Source organism: Hyperoodon ampullatus (assembly GCF_949752795.1).
Source record: "Hyperoodon ampullatus genome assembly, chromosome: 4".
Classification (NCBI taxonomy): domain Eukaryota; kingdom Metazoa; phylum Chordata; class Mammalia; order Artiodactyla; family Ziphiidae; genus Hyperoodon; species Hyperoodon ampullatus.
The window spans coordinates 141,887,201-141,907,626 of NC_136917.1; the positions used below are offsets into that span (position 1 = coordinate 141,887,201).

General features: G+C 37.9%; 1 protein-coding gene across 1 annotated transcript in view; it reads left to right on the forward strand.

Annotated features, from left to right (window-relative positions):
* Nucleotides 1-20,426, forward strand: part of C6 (complement C6) — a gene marked incomplete at both ends in the record, with an annotated part of 75,862 nt that overhangs the window by 9,205 nt on the left and 46,231 nt on the right. The window contains 2 exons of the mRNA XM_079701871.1: nucleotides 3,299-3,437; nucleotides 8,885-9,085. Of these exons, the coding sequence (XP_079557997.1) occupies nucleotides 3,299-3,437; nucleotides 8,885-9,085 (340 nt within the window). The remainder of the gene's footprint in view (nucleotides 1-3,298; nucleotides 3,438-8,884; nucleotides 9,086-20,426) is intronic.

Sequence of the window (20,426 nt, forward strand, 5' to 3'; positions counted from 1 at the left end):
GACTTGAATAAAATGAAACCTTGAGGCACCAAAGACAAACAACAGAAATTGCAAATACAACCTCATTTGATTAGAATAAAAACTAGAAGCTATTGAAACAAACTCAAGGACAGCAGTACAATGGAACAGCCATTAGTCTGGAAATAAGGGGAGCCATGTTCTAGTCCTACTTGTGCATTAATTCATTAGATTGTGACCAAGTAATTGAACATCTCTGGGCTGTAGTTTCCTCATCTGTATGTTGGATGACTACAAACTGATTTGAGGTTCTGTCCTAAGAACTCCTAAGTAGGGTTGACTTCATCGAGATTGTTTCAACAGCATCTTATCAGGGTACAGAAATGGTTTCTTTTTTTCCTTTCTTTGGAAGAAAAACTCAGCCAGAAACTCCCACTAATAATCACATTTTCTAATGTTCTGATTGATTAGGGGTGACATTAAAAACTCACCTCTTGTTCAGTTGGTCTAGACTCTCAAGTTACAGCTGGGGAGGACCACATGCTCTGTGTACTTTGGCAGAAGGACCATGTGGACCCCTGCCAACCAGAGCTGTTGTCCCAAGAATTCTCAGAAATGAGCAAAACCTACTGGCTCAGGGACAGCCAGTCCTCTCCTTGCCTCCCCAGGGATTGAGAGTTTTGAGAGCTGCTTACTGGAATCTCTCTAACCTTCTGGCCTTAGAATTTTTGCCTCCCTCCAACACATTTCTACCCAAAAAAGGAAGTTTCCGGGGTGGCTGTCCCTCTTTTTAAATGGCATCTCTCCAAGAAAGAATTTAATAAGACATACTAACATTTCTACTTTGTCAACATCAGTCACAAGGTCTGAAATCTGAAGCAAGAATCAGGCGATAGTAGTATGTTGTTTGTTTTTTCTCAGGCTCAGCCAAAGTACAAACGCGTATACATACACACATACACACACACACACACACACACACATAATACATGAACACACATGCATATTTATGTATCTGTATATATGAAAATTTTAATTAAACTCAAAAAGTTACAAAATATAACATTAAAGCCAAATTAGATAAAACACTTTAGAAACCTAAAATATTAAAAGCCACGATGTATTTGAAACACCAAAATATTTAAAGTCAACTTAAATGCCACAGAGGGGAGGAGAAAGAATAGAGCTCAAAATTGCTGCATAGTTGGCTTCACTTCTAAAAGTTTCCTCAGACGTGCCCTGACAGAGTCACCTCCACAAAAATCTTACCTTCAGGCTCTCTGCCAGCAGCTGCTACCTTCATAGATAACTCATGACCTGGGAACCATTTTTCTCAAGCCCTTTCTTTTTTGTGACAAATTTATAGTACATGGTATAAGTCAGTTAAAGGTAAACAATTCTTTTTTCCTCATTGATCCCTCTTAACTCAGAAAATGAAAGTCTTAAATACATGTGTTTGTCATGCAAATTTAAGTACTTTGGAAAGTTCTTTCCAGACCAGCTCCTCTTATTTCCTCTCTCAAATACCCATTGATACAAATTCAATAAGGGCGAGAATTTGACTAAGAGATACAAGTTACAGAACCCACAGGAATCACTCTTTTTTAAAAAAAAACAGCTTTACTGAGATCTGATTCACATATGGGTCCTCCTGCTGTGTACTTCATTTATTCTCACACTACTGCCACACTTACAACACTTCTGATGCCAGACATGGGGTAGGTTTCCCCCCACCAAGCAATTCTCTGTGTCACCAGCCGGGAGCCCTACAGTTTAACTGAATTTTGACCCAATCTACTTGGAGATAGTGTCAGATCCCATAGGTTAAGGGCTCAATCCTGGAAAACTGCCCCTGCCCCCTGCAATGTCAGATGCCAATTGCAAGTTCAGGTTCTCACCTGTGCCTCTGACACATCGAAGATTTCCAAGAACTCATCCTTGGGTTTGATTAATTTGCAAGAGCTGCTCACAGAAATCAGTAAAATAACTTACTTATATTTACCAGTTTACTATAAAAGGATATGATAAAGGATACAGATGAACATCCTACTGGGAGAGATTGTTAGGGTAAGGATGTGGGAAGGGGAATGAGCTTCCATGCCCTGGTTAGGTACCACTCCCCCACACCTCCATATGCTCACTAACCCAGAAGCTCTCTGAGCCCCATACTTTGGGGATTTTTATGGCAGCTTCATTACATACGTGTGATAGATCATTACTCCTATTTCTAACCTCTTTCTCCTCTCTGGAGAATGGAGGGTAGGGCAAAAAATTCCAAGCCTTGAATCATGGCATGATTTTTCTTGTGACCAGCCCCCATCCAGGAGCCCAAGAGTCACCTCATTGGAACAAAAGACACTGCTGTCACACAAGAAATTCCAAGGGATTTAGGAGCTCTGTGTCAAAAACTGGGGTCAAAGAACAAATACTAGAAGAAAAGATGCTGTTAGCGTTCTCATCATTCAGGAAATTACAAGGGTTTTGAGAGCTCTGGTCCAGGAAATGGGGGACAGGCACCAGTATATATATTTTCTATTATCTCATCTTATGTAATCCAGCATTATCAAATTTTTGACACAAAACTTTTTTTTTCACAGAATACATATTAATATCTATAAGAACTTGGAAAACAATTAACATTCTGAAAAAGTTTTCATCTACCACAAAACAATTTCTTAAATACTTGATTTGTACTAAGCTAATTAATCTCTCTATGCTTCAATTTCCTCATTTGTAAAATGGGTATAATAATTATATCTATATCACATGGTTATCATAAATATTAAGTAAATATAATATTAATATTAAATACAGATCAAACAGTACTAGACTTATAGTAAATATTATGTAAGTATTTGTTAAACAAATTTTAAATATCATTATAGTTATTAATAAAAACAATAATATGATTACAATTCTATTAAAATATTGCTATTACTATTTCATTATTAGCTCTCTATAAGAATTCTTTTACTGTATCATACTGAAGGAAGTGAACCCAGATTGGCATTAATTATGTAATAATTTATTTCATAATCTACTTCCAAAGTTTGTACTTGTTCTCTAACTCATGAAATAATTATAAACTCAAATTTTATGTCATGATGAAAGCCTAGAACAATTAAATAAGTGGAATAGGGAGAACCTAACAGAGCCAGAGAGGCTGAGTTTGGCTTCCAGCCCTTTTTGGATACCTCACCATAAACTACAAAAAATGGGCTTTCCTTCAAGCCATTTGTCATGAGTCAAAAACGTCTAAGAGAAGAATTTCTTTCACATACAGTAAATTTTAAAGACTGCTCTACATCTATTGAATTCTTTAAAATTACTTTGTTTATAGGTTTCATTTTCTGGCAGGGGAGCCCAGAGGAGAAGTCCTCGATAACTCTTTCACTGGAGGAATATGTAAAACTGTCAAAAGCAGTAGAGCAAGTAATCCATACCGTTTCCCGGCCAATCTGGAAAATGTCAACTTCGAGGTACGACAGCTTATCATGGGGCACTCCAAAGGCCAATGGTGATTATAAGCTAAATTTCCAATGAAAACTGAGTCATGAAGGAAGGGACAGAATAGAAAGGTAATGAACATTTTTCATCACCTTTTATGTGTTGGTGTTTAATCCTTCCACAAGCCAGTAAGGTCAGTGTTATTATCATCAATTTACAGATGGAAAATAAGGAAACTAATTTGTCCAACGTTAAACAGCTAGTAAGTAGTGGATTAGAGATTAAAGCACAACTTTTCCAAATTCCAGAATCCATGCTTTCTCCCGTGAACAAAGAGCTGTAACATGTCCCCACTCAGAAAAATGACTTGGTTTATTCAGAAGTTTCTTCTACCATAGTTAGTTCTCTCGGATAGCCACAAAATTTAGACATAAAAGAGTGTCTGACTTCTAAAAAAAAAATTAAGATGAATTTAAGTATAATGGGGTTACTTCGGCTTACTTCCACCCCATTTTATTAGTTGGTTTGGTTTTCTGTTTGTTTTCCTGAGAGGTAACAAGCAGCATACTATATATTCTCAGAATCTAGCCCAGTGCCTTACACATGATAAGTACTCCATACTTGCTGAACTAAACAATTTGTTTCTTTTAATTTATGATAAGAGAAACAGAAGAGACATGACTTTAATGGCTACATCCATGCATACAAATTTGATATACTAGAGAGAATTTCAGAAAATCTAATGATTTCTGAGACCATTTTACAGACAGTATGCATTCAGCAAAATTCATTCAATCCCTTCTTAAAAAAAAACTTTTATATTCATATAAATACAGGCATTTTCCAATATGACAAACTCAATTTAAAAACCATCTAATATATATTAATGGGTGTGGGGAAATGTCCTTGGGGTACAACTGCCAAATTCAAACACCTTTGGGGAGACTTACCCTGAGAAGTCCCATCCCTGCCTGGAGGTAGATGCAACAAGAGTAACATGTGACTCTGACCAGGTAAAGAGAATACTCACTATCTCCCCACAGATCCAGAAGATGCTAACCCCAGAGGGTCCACCACTACCAAGGGAGGTAGAAAAGGTCTTGCTGGTATGCTGAATAGGAACTCAAAAGAGACTTTTTTCCAAGGGCTTCCCTGGTGGCGCAGTGGTTGGGAGTCCGCCTGCTGATGCAGGGGACGCGGGCTCGCGCCCTGGTCCGGGAGGATCCCACATGCTGCGGAGCGGCTGGGCCCGTGAGCCACGGCCACTGAGCCTGTGTGTCTGGAGCCTGTGCTCCGCAACAGGAGAGGCCACAGCAGTCAGAGGCCTGCGTACCGCAAAGACCTTTTTCCAAAGAAAAAATAACATCAAAAAGTCTGCCAATGATGGAAGATGTATTCTATTCTTCAGATGTATTGAGTAGGCTTTGTAGACAGAGCTAAAACCCAGACATTTACATATAATATCATTATGTTGGAGGATGCTTTCTAACTCCTAAACAACCAATCCATAAGCTTACTTTCAAAATACAATAATTTCCAAAGAAACATACTGCCTATATTCTCTGCGAGCATCCCTTTTATACAGTTTTACAAGTAACAAATGTTAATTAAGCTCAGCAAAAGACAGCAAACACGTGCTTAGATAACACTTTACACTTATATACCTAGGGTTTTCAAAGTACTCGCATATGTTGTTTTACTCAAGTGCCATAACAACCTTCCCAGAAAGAGAAATTTATTTTATGTTCATCTTACTTATAGGAGATTTAGGATCATTGAAGTTAGAAACTTTCTCAGAGTAATGAAGCAAGTAAATGGCACAGTGGAATTAGAACTGCTGGCTCCTGGCTCCTAGTCCAGGGCTGCCTGTGTCAGATGAGACGTTGATAGTAATATCAAGAGAGATGTTAACGACTCTGCAATGAGGGCCAGGTCTGAGTACCTTTCCTAAACTATCCTTTAAAAGGTATCACCTGTGAAGTTCACCAATGGTGTGCCAGAGCCAGCTCTTCTAGCTTAAAAAAGCCAACTGTTAAATTTTCAGGATTTTTGCAAGCCGATTATTAAACACAGCCATTATTAAATATTAAATACATAACCTGACAGTTAAATAAAGATATTAAAAACACAGGTGATAATTACTCAAAATGTACTACTTCTCAATTACTTTGCCACATTTGACCATTCTCTATGCCCTTGAGGTTACTTACATCTATTGTATCTTAAAAATACTATATAATAATTTGCAGGACACAACACTTAACCATCAAAGCCAACTGTCAGTCCTTGCTAAATGTTATAAACCATTAGTTTTCCCACCAAAAAAATACTAATAATTTGCTACTGTGCATCTCTTCCCAAGTTTGAATTCAGGGGCATCATATAGGTAGCTTGAAATCAGCTATAGTAGGAATATTTATGCCACAAGAAAAGGCAAATGCTGTAGTAAATCACTGATTTTTTTTCCCTCTCAGAGAATTGGTTGTTAAACATTTACCAGCAGAATGTTGGATCCACCCATATAATTTAGTAACCCAAGGGTGCATGGCAAGTTACATCAGGAAATACAGCCTGAAAAATCCTCATTCAGAAGAAAACAGATTCATTTCGTTATCCATGTAGTTCTGAAACTTGTCCAACCTTAAGAAGCTGCCTGAGCTGATCTCTAACTATACGTCATTGAATTTTAGATAATATTGAATTGCTGAGGAAGGTCATGGTGATATTTCTTCAAACAAAGATTTGGAAAAGACCAGACCCAAGGTCACAGCTATTGGTTTACTTTCCACTGATCTCTTTATTACTTTGTTCATACCGTTAACAGGCAGCTGTGCAAATCTAAGCTATTCCTTACCGAAAACAGTAGAGGAAGAGAAATTCAGCAGGCATCTGACTTCCTTTCTTCTACAGTATGGGAGCTTATTGAGACAGGTGAAATCATGGGCTGGCTGGCACAGAAAGATTAGAAGGGGGCTCCTGAAAGGAAGGCAATTGGACAGGAAGTCAGAATGGAAGACCATAGTAAGAATTCTGCCCCTCAGGGATCTTCCAAATGCTAAATACAGAGCTAAATACCATAAGATAAAGAGCTAAATACCATAAGATCCCTGCACCAGTCCCCAGAATTGTATCAGTGTCTCAGGAATCCTCCTCTCGTTTCTTTTCTTCGCTACCAGGTGTACGCTAAAGCACTTGCTGTCACCAGCAAACTACAGAGTGCAGTTATCACTAGACTTTTGATTCTTACCAATATACTGACCTACCTAGACAAGGTCTCTTGCTATATCCCAAAGCCTCAAGCCTTCATAGATCTGCAATGCCCCCAAAGCCTCCCTAAATCCCTTGTGAAATTCACAACTTCAGGTTCTGTCTCTAACCCCCACACCACAGAAAGTAGGTGTCACCCTGTCCCCTCCATTCCCCAAGTCTCTCTTAACTCTCTTCTTCCCCTCCTTACACACCCAGCTCCTTTCTTCAAACACAAAAGTGAAAGTGTCAACACATATTGAGCCCCAGGAGGTAATCAGCTCACAAGATCCACAGGTAGTCAGGAGGGCTAGGAATAAGATGTAAAATGAGGATTAAACCTTTTCCTCAGAGTTTGCTTAACATCTCTTCCTGGGAAAAGCTAGGAAGATGGAGCTAATCAGAGCCCACCAGCTGTTCTTACACCTCACGAAAAGAACTCATCTTCCTCCTTTCAAATGTTGTCTTGGCTTTCCATATTCCCATTCATGAAACAGCATTCCCATTCATTCACTCATTCTTTCTCTCTCTCTCTCTCTCTCTCTCTCTTTCTCTCTCTCCTACACACACACATACACATTTACTTGGTCAAAAACTTCTGTTGACTTACCTCCTAAATATCTGTCAAATCCACCACTTTCTCTCCACCCAACCACCATTCCCCTATACCTGGCCATCCTCCTGAATCACTTGGCTGATTGCAACAGTTTTTTAAACTGCTCTCCTTGCCTCTACTTTAGTTATCTGTAGTTAACATGATCTTTGCAAAACAAATGTGATGGCAACATTCTCAATTTTTCAATCACTCAAATAATATTTTTAAAGAACTTGTCAGATGCAAAATCTTGCATTTAGAAGTCAATTCAAATGCTTTAGCAGGGCATACAAGCCCAGGCCCCAGTTTCCCAGTTCAATCTAATTTTTCAGCACTGCTCATCTATAAAACTGCCTTCCCACCAAGCCAATATAGGTGGTCAGATTTTCTCTGAGCTTCTGCCCAGGATACCCAATGCCCCTACCTTACATGCAAATATTGTTTTCTTTAGGCTGACACAGCTTTTCTGTGTGAGAGTTAATTTATAAAATAAAATATTTGTAGTCTGAGTATTTTTAGGCAAATGGTAAAGAAATGTCAGCAACTACATTTAAGTATGGTTGTACTGCTTTGTTGTTAACAGATGAGCCTCATTTGTAGACATTTTAAATGCTAATTAGCAGGCCCTGCAATGTCTCAAAGGAACACTGAACTTTTGACTGTATTTTACTGTTGAGCAAGATTCTCTTGCAGCTGGGTTATTTCTTCCCTTGACTAATTGTGCAAGCTATTTAATTTTGACATGTGGTTTGCTTCACAGTGCCTTTTAATATTGAATATTTTAAAACAAGAGATTTTTCCATTGCAAACCAGACAAGCATTTTTTTTTTAGAATATAGTTGATTTATAATGTTGTGTTAGTTTCAGATGTACAAACAAGCATTTTTAACATAAAGAAGTACTCTTCAATCAATTTACTTTGCAACTTAAAAAAATTTGTCCATTGTGCTCTTCTTACCAGCATAACCATAACAAAGATTTACCTTGGACTTGGCAAATACCTGCTCCACTCATAATTCAAGTCCCACTGGCTGTTTTTTTAATTCTTCCCAGACCCAGTCAGGTGAAAACTGATAACCACCCCCCAGGCAGAACCAATGGATGATTTGATTATTTGTAGACTTGGCCAGTGGAGTGCTAATGCCCAACATATGAATAAGACTAAAGAATTGGTGATGGAGCCAGAGCAGGGTAGGACAGGATCTGCCCTCCCCTTTTCTAGGCCTCACTTTTCTGAAAGATACCTTCCATTAGCTTGCAAATGGCATCAAATTCACAGGCAGATTAAAAATAACTCTCTATTCTTATCACCTCACTAAATCTCAGTTATGGAGTCATTTCCTTGATAGAGGTTTCCATGGTATTGCCTCTCTGAGTTTTATAGTTATTTGTGGCACTCCCCTTGGCAACACAACACTACCCACATTGAATTAAGTGTCTGTGATTATCTTTCTTCCTCACTAAACTTTGACTCCCTGAAGACAGGGACTAACACTATACCTCGTTCTCTAGCAAGATGGGTCTTCAACAAACCATTTACTGAATGCATAAATGAATGAATGATCATTGCATTAAGTGTTCACAAGTAACTCCAATATCGCCTAAATTATGTCTTACTTCATATGGATTTTTCTCCAGGTACAAACTGAGGACGATGATTTGGAAACAGATTTCTACGAGGATTTAATTTCTCTTGAAGATAATAAAGATCAACAAGGTTTAGCTTTCAGCCAAGAGAAGAGCTCTTTTCATGTACCAATTTTTTATTCCTCAAAGAGAAGGCAAAGCAGCACCCATAATTCTGCCTTCAAACAAGCCATTCAAGCCTCCTACAAAAAGGTAAAGAAATGGTTCCTGATCTTTTTATTCTTTCCTGAAAATTAACACCAATTCCAGCAATCATGCAAGGAGAAAGAGAGTTTTTAATATCAAATGAATAGGATTGCTAACACAGATTTAAATAGACTTACTTTTTTGTGGTTATATCCCACTTCAAAAGTTATAGAGGTAATATGTATAATAATGCTTCTTTTTTGCATGCATTTGGCTGTGTTTATGGTTGTGTTCTCTTTAACTTTTTTCTCATTATTTTAGGTGTATTTCTTATAAATCACATGCCACAAAATGTTCCTTTTTAAATGTGATCTGACAGTCTAGGGTCTTTGCTAGAGAAATTCAGCCAACTTATATTTAATATATTCCCTGAAATATTTGATCATATTTCTTCCATCTTTAATTTTTCGTACTCAACTTTGTTGCTGGTTTCCTATTTCTTTACTTTTGTTTTTTCTGGTCACACTTCTGTTCACTCCTTTTTGTCCTTTTGGTTATTTTGGAAGTTCTACTAAACTTTTAAATTCTGCTGGTAGTTACCTTTCTCTAGTTAACAAGCATAATAAAACATATGTTTTTCTTTTATCCCTTGAAGTAATATCTGTAGCGTCCCAAAGGATGTTTTATTTACCTATTCCCCACATCCCATTCCAAAGATCTCCTTGAAAATATATTTGCTTGTCTTTTTCCCAACACTATCATAACAGGGCTCCAAAACCTCAGTTTTATTGAGGTAGTTCAAAATCTTTGTATTTCAAGTTATTCCTAGGATTCCTAGGGATTGTTTTGTATTCATTTATATATTATATATGTTCATTTGTAATTTATTCTGGTTCTTGTCTTCCCAATTAACAATTCCTCACATAACACATAAATTCCAAGTTCATAATCTGTATTTTATATTTGCATTATATTTTATATATGTATTTCTATATATGTGTGTATATGTATGTGTGTGTGTATATATATGTGTATGTATATATATATATATATATATATGTATATATATGCATATATCCATCCCATATACTCATTACAGTTTCCTCTTCTTTCATCTTCCCTTTCTTGAGATCCTCTTCTCATTCAATAGCCATATTTTTAGTATTTTCTTCAGGTAGGATACATGCGAAGTATATACCCTAAATCCTTATGTATCTACAAATGCCTACCTTTTCACTGAGCAATAAAGATAAAGAACATTGTGGCTGGATAAAGGAATCTTGGAACATTGTCTTATTTTCTTGATAGTTGGTGGATGTTATTCCACTATCTTCTAATTTCAATTGTTACATAGGAAAAATTACATGTAAGTTGATCTTTCTTTTGTTTTCTCTCTGGAAATTTACAATTTTTTTATACTCTAAGTATTGGAATTTTTCCACTTATCTTGCCAGAAATGAATGGAACCCTTTCAATATATAAAAATGCATCTTCATCCATTAATTTTTCCTCATCTGTTCCTGTTTCTTTTATTATTTGCTTATAAAGTCTCTTAGATATGTATTCCAACTCTTAAATGATTTAGGGAATAGACATTTTCTATTAGATATTTTTAGACATTTACAAGTGTCTTTTAAAATGGTATCTGTTCCTCATTACAACCACCACTCTAAGTAGGATTTGTTCTTTTGAAAGAGACGAATGGGGAGATTGAGCCCTGAATCATAGAACCTGAGGGGAGAGGTGAAAAGAATAAACAGAGGTACCAACACCAGAACCAATGGCACCAACACTGGAGGTAACCATTTTATGGTTCCTCCTGTTTTTACTGTAGTGCCCCTCATATTTTTTATTTATTAATCCATTCATACATTTATGTAAATATAAGAACTTATAGCACTACACAGATAATCTTTCAAGCATTTCATTTATCTTCAAAAGAACCCTAAAAGGTAATAGTGGATTTTTTTTTGCTTTATTTTTATTTTTTAAATTGAAGTACAGTTGATTTACAATATTGTGTTAGTTTCAGGTGTACAGCAAAGTGATTCAGTTATATATATACACATACATATATACATGTATATATTCTTTTTTGGATTCTTTTCCATTATAGGTTACTACAACATATTGAATATAGTTCCTTGTGCTGTATGGTAGGACCTTGTTGGTTATCTAGTTTATATATAGTAGTGTGTAGCTCTTAATCACAAACTCCTAATTTATCCCTCGCCTACCTTTCCCCTTTGGCAACCATAAGTTTGTTTCTGAAGTCTGTGAATCTGTTTCTGTTTTGTAAATAAGTTCATTTGTACTGTTGTGTTTTTTTTAGATTCCACATATAAGCAACATCATATGTTGACTTTTTCTGACTTACTTCTGTCTCACATACTTCACTTAGTATGATAATTTCTAGGTCCATCCATGTTGCTGGATAATAATTTTTTGATGTACTGTTGAGTCCAGTTGTGTCACTGGTGAAGTCAACTTGATACCAGTGTTCTTTGAATGGGAGACTGATCACTGTTTTGCTGAAATCCAAATGTACCACATCCATAGCAGAAGTTCAACCTCCAAGTGGAGGAATGCAGGACTTAGTTCCTGGCCTCTTCTCTCTAGCTGTGTCAGGCCTTGGAGTTCCTGGCCTCCTCTCTCTAGCTGTCTCAGGCCCTTGGAGATGCCATACAGATTCACAGCTTCAAATACTATCTACATGTTGATGAAGCCAAAATTTATGTTTCCAGCACTGTCGGTTGAAATCTATTCCAACTGCTTGTTCAACATTTCAACTTGGATTTTAATAAGCAACTCAAAGATAGCATGTCCAAAACTGGGCTCTTGATATTTCTCCCTGCTGTAACTTGTCCCTTTCCCAGTCTTCTCCATCTTGGGAAAGGCAATTCTAACTGTGCAAGTGGCTGTGAGTAAAGACCTTGAGGACATGATTGATTCTTTTCTTTTCTTCACATCCCTATATACAATCGATCAGCAAATCCTACTGACTCTGCCTTAAAAATACATCCAAATTCAGACCATGTTCTATCACCTCCACAGCTACCATCCATGGCTCAACGCACTATGGCCTGGATAATGCCAATAGGTATCCAAGGGGTCTTCTTCCTTCCTCTTTAACTGTCTTTCAGTCTATTTTCAACAGAGCAGCCAGAGTGATACTGACTGGATACTGGCTATAAATCATACCATTCCACTGCTCAAGCCCTCGAAGATTAAAAGCTTAAGTCTGTCCACTGACCTACAAGACACCTCATTATTTTTCTGCCTTCATCCCCTGTTATTCTCCCCTGTCCTCATTCAATTCAGCTCATAATGCCTCCTCACTGTTCCTCGAACACAGGCTGACCACACTCTTACCCCAGGCCCTTTGCACAAGCTGTTCCATCTACAAGCTTTCCCCCAAGATTTCTGCTTGCCTTCCTTTCATTGTTTTTTTTTTTAACTGGAGTATAGTTTGTTTACGCTGCTGTGTCAGTTTCTGCTGTACAACAAAGTGAATCAGCCATACATATATGTATATCCCCTCTTTTTTGGATTTCCTTCCCATTTAGGTCACACAGAGCACCAAATAGAGTTTCCTATGCTATACAGTAGGTTCCCATTAGTTATCTATTTTATGCATAGTAGTGTATATATGTCAATTCCAATCTGCCAATTCATCTCACCCCCCGTTTCCCCCTTGGTATTCATACCTTTGTTCTCTACATCTCTGTCTCTATTACTGCTTTGCAAATAAGATCATCATTACCATTTTTCTAGATTCCACAAGTATGCATTAATATACCATATTTGTTTTCTCTTTCTGACTTACTTCACTCTGTATGACAGTCTCTGGGTCCATCCACATCTCTAAAAATGATCCAATTTCATTCTCTTTTATGGCTGAGTAATATTCCATTGTATATACGTACCACATCTTCTTTATCCATTGCTCTGTTGATGGACATTTAGGTTGCTTCCATGACCTGGCTATTGTAAATAATGCTGCAATGAACATTGGGGTGCATGTGTCTTTTTGAATTATGGTTTTCTCTGGGTATATGCCCAGTAGTGGGATTGCTGTGTTATATGGTAGTTCTATTTTTAGTTGTTTAAGGAACCATACTGTTCTCCACAGTGGCTATATCAATTTACATTCCCACCAACAGTGTAAGAGGGCTCCCTTTTCTCCATGCCCTCTCCAACATTTGCTGTTTGTAGGTATTTTTTATGATGGCCATTCTGACTGGCATGAGGTGATACCTCATTGTAGTTTTGATTTTCATTTCTCTAATGATTAGTGATGTTGAGCAACTTATCATGTATCTCTTGGCCATCTGTATGTCTTCTTTGGAGAAATGTCTATTTAGGTCTTCTGCCAATTTTTTGATTGGATTGTTTGTTTTTTTGATATTGAGGTGCATGAGCTTTTTCTATACATTGGAGATTAATCCCTTGTCAGTTGCTTCATTTGCAAATATTGTCTCCCATTCTGAGGGGTGTCTTTTCATCTTGCTTATGGTTTCCTTTGTTGTGCAAAAGATTTTAACTTTCATTAGGTCTCATTAGTTTATGTTTGTTTTTTATTTTCATTACTCTAGGAGGTGGGTCACAAAAGCTCTTGCTGTGATTTATATCAAAAAGTGCTCTGCCTATTTTTCCTCCAAGAGTTTTACAGTGTCTGGCTTTACATTTAGGCCTTTAATCCAATTTGAGTTTATTTTTGTGTATGGTGTTGCATTCTTTTACATGTAGCTGTCCAGTTTTCCCAGAACCTCTTATTGAAGAGACTGTCTTTTCTCCATTGTGTATTCTTGCCTCCTTTTTCATAGATTGGGTGACCATAGGTGGTGGGTTCCACGGATCTATATTTCTGTTTTTGTGCCAGTACCATACTGTCTTGATTACAGTACCTTTTTAGTATAGTCTCAAGTCAGGGAGTCTTATTCCTCTAGCTCCATTTTTCTTTCTCAAGATTGCTTTGGCTATTCAGGGTTTTTTGTGTTTCCATACAAATAGTAAAATTTTTTGTTCTACTTCTGTGAAAAATGCCATTGGTAATTTGATAGGGATTGCACTGAATCTGTAGATTGCTTTGGGTAGTAGAGTCATTTTCACAATGTTGATTCTTCCAATCCAAGAACATGGTATATCTCTCCATCTGTTTGTGTCATCTTTAATTTCTTTCATCAGTGTCTTATAGTTTTCTGCATACAGGTCTTTTGCCTCCTTAGGTAGGTTTATTCCTAGGTATTTTATTCTTTTTGTTGCAATGGTAAATGGGAGTGTTTCCTTAATTTCTTTTTCTGATCTTTCATTGTTAGTGTATAGGAATTCAAGGGATTACTCTGTATTAATTTTGTATCCTGCAACTTTACTAAATTCATCGATTAGCTCTAGTAGTTTTCTGTTGGCATCTTTAGCATTCTCTATGTATAGTATCATGTCATCTGCAAACAGTGACAGTTTTACTTCTTGTTTTCCAATTTGTATTCCTTTTATTTCTTTTTCTTCTCTGATTGTTGTGGCTAAAACTTCCAAAACTATGTTGAATAATAGTGGCAAGAGTGGACACCCTTGTTTGTTCCTGATCTTAGTGGAAATGGTTTCAGTTTTTCACCATTGAGAATGATGTTTGCTGTGGTTTTTTTGTATATGGCCTTTATTATATTGAGGTAGTTTCCCTCTATGCTCACTTTCTGGAGAGTTTTTATCATAAATTGGTGTTGAATTTTGTCAAAAGCTTTTTCTGCATTTATTGAGATGACCATATGGTTTTTATCCTTCAATTTGTTAATATGGTGTATCACATTGATTGATTTGCATATATTGAAGAATCCTTGCATCCTTGGGATAAACCCCACTTGATCATGGTGTATGATCCTTTTAATGTGTTGTTGGATTCTGTTTGCTAATATTTTGTTGAGGATTTTTGTGTCTATGTTCATCAGTGATATTGGCCTGTAATTTCCTTTTTTGTGATATCTTTGTCTGGTTTTGGTATCAGGGTGATGGCAGCCTTATAGAATGAGCTTGGGAGTGTTCCTCCCTCTGTGATTTTTTGGAAGAGTTTGAGAAGAATGGGTGTTAGCTCTTCTCTAAAAGTTTAATAGAATTTGCCTGTGAAGCCATCTGGTCCTGGACTTTTATTTGTTGGAAGATTTAACCTCAGTTTCAATTTCATTACTTGTGATTCGTCTATTCATCTTTTCTATTTCTTGCTGGTTCAGTCTTGGAAGGCTGTACTTTCCTAAGAATTTGTCCAATTTTTCCAGGTTGTCCATTTTATTGGCATATAGTTGCTTGTGGTAGTTTCTTATGATCCTTTGTATTTCTGTGGAGTCAGTTGTAACTTCTCCTTTTTCATTTCTAATTTTATGGATTTGAGTCCTCTCCCTTTTTTTCTTGATGAGTCTGGCTAAAGACTCAATTTTGTTTGTCTTCTCAATGAAGTAGCTTTTAGTTTTATTGATCTTTGCTATTGTTTTCTTCATTTCTATTTCATTTATTTCTGCTCTGATCTTTATGATTTCTTTCCTTATACAAACTTTAGGGGTTTTTGTTTTTCTTCTTCTTCTTTTTTCCTTAGTTGCTTTAGGTGTAAGGTTAGGTTGTTTATTTGAGATATTTCTTGTTTCTTGAGGTAGGTTTGTATTGCTATAAACTTCCCTCTTAGAACTGCTCCTGCTGCATCCCATAGGTTTTGGATCATCGTGTTTTCATTGTCATTTGTCTCAAGGTATTTTTTTTTTTCTCTTTGATTTCTTCAGTGATCTTTTGGTTATTTAGTAATGTATGGTTTAGCCTCCATGTGTTTGTGTTTTTTTACAGTTTTTTTCTGTAATTTATTTTAATTTCATAGTGTTGTGGTTGGAAAAGATGCTTGTTATGATTTCAATTTTCTTAAATTTATTGAGGCTTCATTTGTGACCCAAGATATGATGTATCCTGGAGAATGTTCCATGTTCACTGGAGAAGAAAGTGTATACTTTTGTTTTAGGATGGAATGTCCTGTAAATGTAAATTAAGTCCATCTGGGCTAATGTGTCATTTAAAGCTTGTGTTTCCTTATTAATTTTCTATCTGGATGATCTGTCCATTGTTGAAAGTGGGGTGTTAAAGTCCCCTACTATAATTGTGTTACTGTCAATTTCCCATTTTATGGCTGTTAGCATTTGCCTTATGTATTGTGGTGCTCCTAAGTTAGGTGCATAAATATTTACAATTGTTATACCTTCTTCTAGTATTGATCCCTTGATCATTATGCAGTGTACTTCCTTGTCTCTTTTAACATTCTTTATTTTAATGTCAATTTTTTTCTAATATGAGTATGGCTACTCCAGCTTTCTTTTGATTTCCATTTGCATGGAATATCTTTTTCCATCCCCTCACTTTCAGTCTGTATGTGTCCTTAGGTCTGAAATGGGTCTCTTGTAGACAGCATATATATGGGTCTTGTTTTTGTATCCATTCAGCCAGTCTATGTCTTTTGGTTGGAGCACTTAATCCATTTACATTTAAGGTAATTATCCATATGTTTTTTCCTATTACCATTTTCTTAATTGTTTTGGGTTTGTTTTTGTGGGTCTTTTTCTTCTCTTGTGTTTTCTACCTAGAGAAGTTCCTTTAGCATTTATTGTAAAGCTGGTTTGGTGGTGCTGAATTCTCATAGCTTTTGCTTGTCTGTAAAGCTTTTGATTTCTCTGTCAAATCTGAATGAGATCCTTGCTAGGTAGAGTAATCTTGATTGTAAGTTTTTCCTTATCATCACTTTAAATATATCCTGACATTCACTTCTAGCCTGCAGAGTTTCTGCTGAAAAATCTGCTGGTAACCTTCTGGAGATTCTCTTGTATGTTATTTGTTGCTTTTCCCTTGTTGCTCTTAATATTTTTTCTTTGTATTTAATTTTTGTTAATTTGATTAATATGTGTCTAGGCGTTTTTCTTCTTGGGTTTATCCTGTATGGGACTTTCTTCACTTCCTGGATTTGGGTGACTATTTCCTCTCCCATGTTAGGGAAGTTTTCAACTATAATCTCTTCAAATATTTTCTCAGACCCTTATCTTTCTCTTCTTCTGGAACCCCTATAATTCAAATGTTGGTGCATTTAATGTTGTCCCAGAGATCTCTGAGACTCTCCTCATTTCTTTTCATTCTGTTTTCTTTATTCTGCTCTGCAGCAGTGAATTTCACCATTCTGTCTTCCAGCTCACTTACCCATCTTCTGCCTCAGTTATTCTGCTGCTGATTACTCTAATGTATTTTTCATTTCTGTTATTGTGTTCTTCATCACTGATTGTTCTTTAGTTCTTCTATGTCCTTGTTAAACATTTATTGTATCTTCTCAATCCATGCCTCCATTTTATTTCCAAGATCTTGGATCATATTTACTATCATTACTCTGAATTCTTTTTTAGGTAGATTGCCTATTTCCTCTTCATTTATTTGGTGTTGTGAGTTTTTACCTTGCTCCTTCGTCTGCAACATATTTCAATGTCGTTTCATTTTGTCTAACGTAATGTGTTTGTGGTCTCCTTTTGGCAGGCTACAGTGTTGTAGTTCCTCTTGCTTCTGTTGTCTGCTCCCTGGTGGATGAAGTTGGTCCAGGTGCTTGTGTAGGCTTCCTGGTGGGAGGGATTGGTGCCTGTGCTCTGGTGGGTGGAGCTTAGTCTTTTCCTTCTGATGGGCTGGACCACATCAGTTGGTGCGTTTTGGTGTTTCTGTGAGCTTAGTACAACTTTTGGCAGCCTTTCCACTGATGGGTGGGGTTGTGTTCCTGTCCTGTTGGTTGGTGTGAGGTGTCCAGCACTGGAGCCTGCATGCAGTTGGGTGGAGCTGGGTCTTGGTGTCAGATGGATATCTCCAGGAGAGCACACACTGATTAATATTTCCTGGTACTAGGAATTCTCTGGTGGTCCAGCATCCTGGACTTGGCATTCCTACCCTGGATGCCTAAGCCTGACCCCTGGCAGGGAACCAAGAACCCACAAGCTTCACAGTGTGTCCAGAGAAAAAAGAGAAAAAAAAGGAAAAGAAAACAAACAGATAAACAGAACCCAATACAAATGACAAAAACAAAAACAAACAGCAAAACAACACAAAAAAGGAAAACAAAACCCAAGACAAATGATAAAAACAAAAACAAAGAAACAGACAAAAAAAGACAAAGAAAACAAAAAAACAGGAGAACAAACAAAAGAGCTCAAAAATGAAAACCATCAAAGACTAATTTAACAAAAACAAAAATAAAAAACTAAACAAAAAAAGAAAGCAAACTAAATAAAAGGCAAAGAAACTATAAAACAAACACACAAAATGACCAAAAAAAGAACAAAAACAGGAAAAAAAACACAAAACAACAAAAAAGTAAAGTAAAAATAGAAAAAATTTTAAAATATTAAAAAATAAAATATAAAACATAATAAAAACAACAAAAACTGAATAAAATGAAACAAACAAAAAAGAATAATAGTGATAAGAATATTTCCTGGGGCCTCTGCTGTCAGCGTCCTTGCTCCCACAGTGAGCCACAGCCCAAATCCACCTCCCCAGGAGGTCCTCAAATACCTCTAGGTAGGTCTCGACCCTCTGTGGGCTCCATAGGGGCAGCTCAGGCTCCGACCTGGCCCAGCTTCCGTGTGTACTTGCCCCCAAAATCCACTGCTTTTAAAGCTAGACAGGTCTCTGTTGTGGGAACACTCATTGTCTATTCAGGTATTCCACAGACGCGGGATTTACCAAGCTGATCATGGGTGTTTAATCCACGGCTTGTGCAGCTGCATGGAGTGATTTCCTCCTCTTTAGTCACACCACCACTGAGGCTCAGCTTTGGTTTTGGCCCCACCTTTGCATGTGTGCCACCCTCCAGCATCTATTCCCTGCCAAGGCAAGAGGGGGCAAAAGCCACACTTGATTGGAGCACACTTACTCACTCAGGCCAGGGAGGGGTATGGCAGCCACAACTGGGTTGTGTGTGAAGTGTCTGTGCCAGCAGAGACCAACAGGCAGTTGCAACAGACTGGGATGCAGTCACTCTGGTGGGAGTCCCTCCCATTGCTGCAGAAGCAGGGGCTGGCATGTGGGGGCAGTGGCGGCCCTGCCCTTTGAGCACCACTCAACAATGGCACCTCATTTCCTAGGCAGACTACACTTCCTCTAGGGGCATTCCCGGCCTCAGAGCCCCTCACTCCTGTCCCCTGTTGTATCCACGCAGCCAACAGTGGTCCTTTCCCCAGATATGCTCTCTTAACCCCACACTTTAGCACTCAGCCCCTGCCAGCACTGGCAGATTCCCATCTCAGGCAGGGGCACCCAGGGCTGATTCCCGAGGAGGCTTTGGCATAGGCAGCGCTCAGGAACTTGGAGCCTATGCAGGGAGAGGAGGCCTTGGATTGAGAGGCAGGTGAACCTGCTCAGATGGATGCTCCTCCCAGTGCCCATGGAGGCCAAAACAGTTGGGTGGGAAAGGAGGTTGCAATGGCAGCCCCACCCCTTGTGTGTCACTCAACAAGGACTTCTTGCTTCCATGGTGTCCCAGGCTTCTGCAAATTTTTCCGGTTGTGGAGCTCCTTACTCCTGTCCCTTTCACAGCCAACAGTTGTCCCCTCCCTGGGTCCATGCTCCAAACCCCACTTTCCAGCACCCAGCCCTGCTCTGCACCAGGAGACACACGACTCGGGCTGGGATGTGCAGAGCTGTGTTGTAGACCATGCACACAGCTCTTACTTTTTCCTGCCTTCCACAGATGGTCTGCTGCATTCCCCTTTGATCCTCTGAAGGTCCCTTTCTGTCTCAGCTGATTTCCCCACCATGAGGGTGTTTTACTGAGTGCAGGAACCTCTCCTTACCTTTGGCTTCCCACCAGGGGTACTGGTCCCTTTTTTGATTCCTCTCTTCTTTTGTCTTACCCAGTCGTGAGGGGATTTTTCTTGTCCTTTTAGGGGTCCAAAGTCTTCCTCTAATGTTCAGCAGGTGTTCTGTGAGAATTCTTCCATTTGTAGATGTATTCTTTTTTTAAAAAATTGGGATATAGTTGCTTTACAATGTTGTGTTAGTTTCTGCTGTACAATGAAGTGAATCTATTATATGTATACATATATCCCCTCCCTCTGATGTACTTGTGAGGAGAGACGAATTCAGCATCCTCCTATTCTGCCATCTTGACTCCTCCCTGTCGGTATAAGATGTTTTTAACACCATTTTGCAGATGAGTAAATTGAAGTCCATATATTTATTTTTAATTCAACAGAACTCATCAAATACCTACCATGTGTCAGGCACTACACTAAAATCCAAGAAGTCAAGTCACTCCAATTATCTTACTATGAGTAAATGCCAGAGTTGGGAATTAAAATCAATTGTCTAATTTTTGCCCACTATCACATCTACCACATTATACCTCAAGCTACTT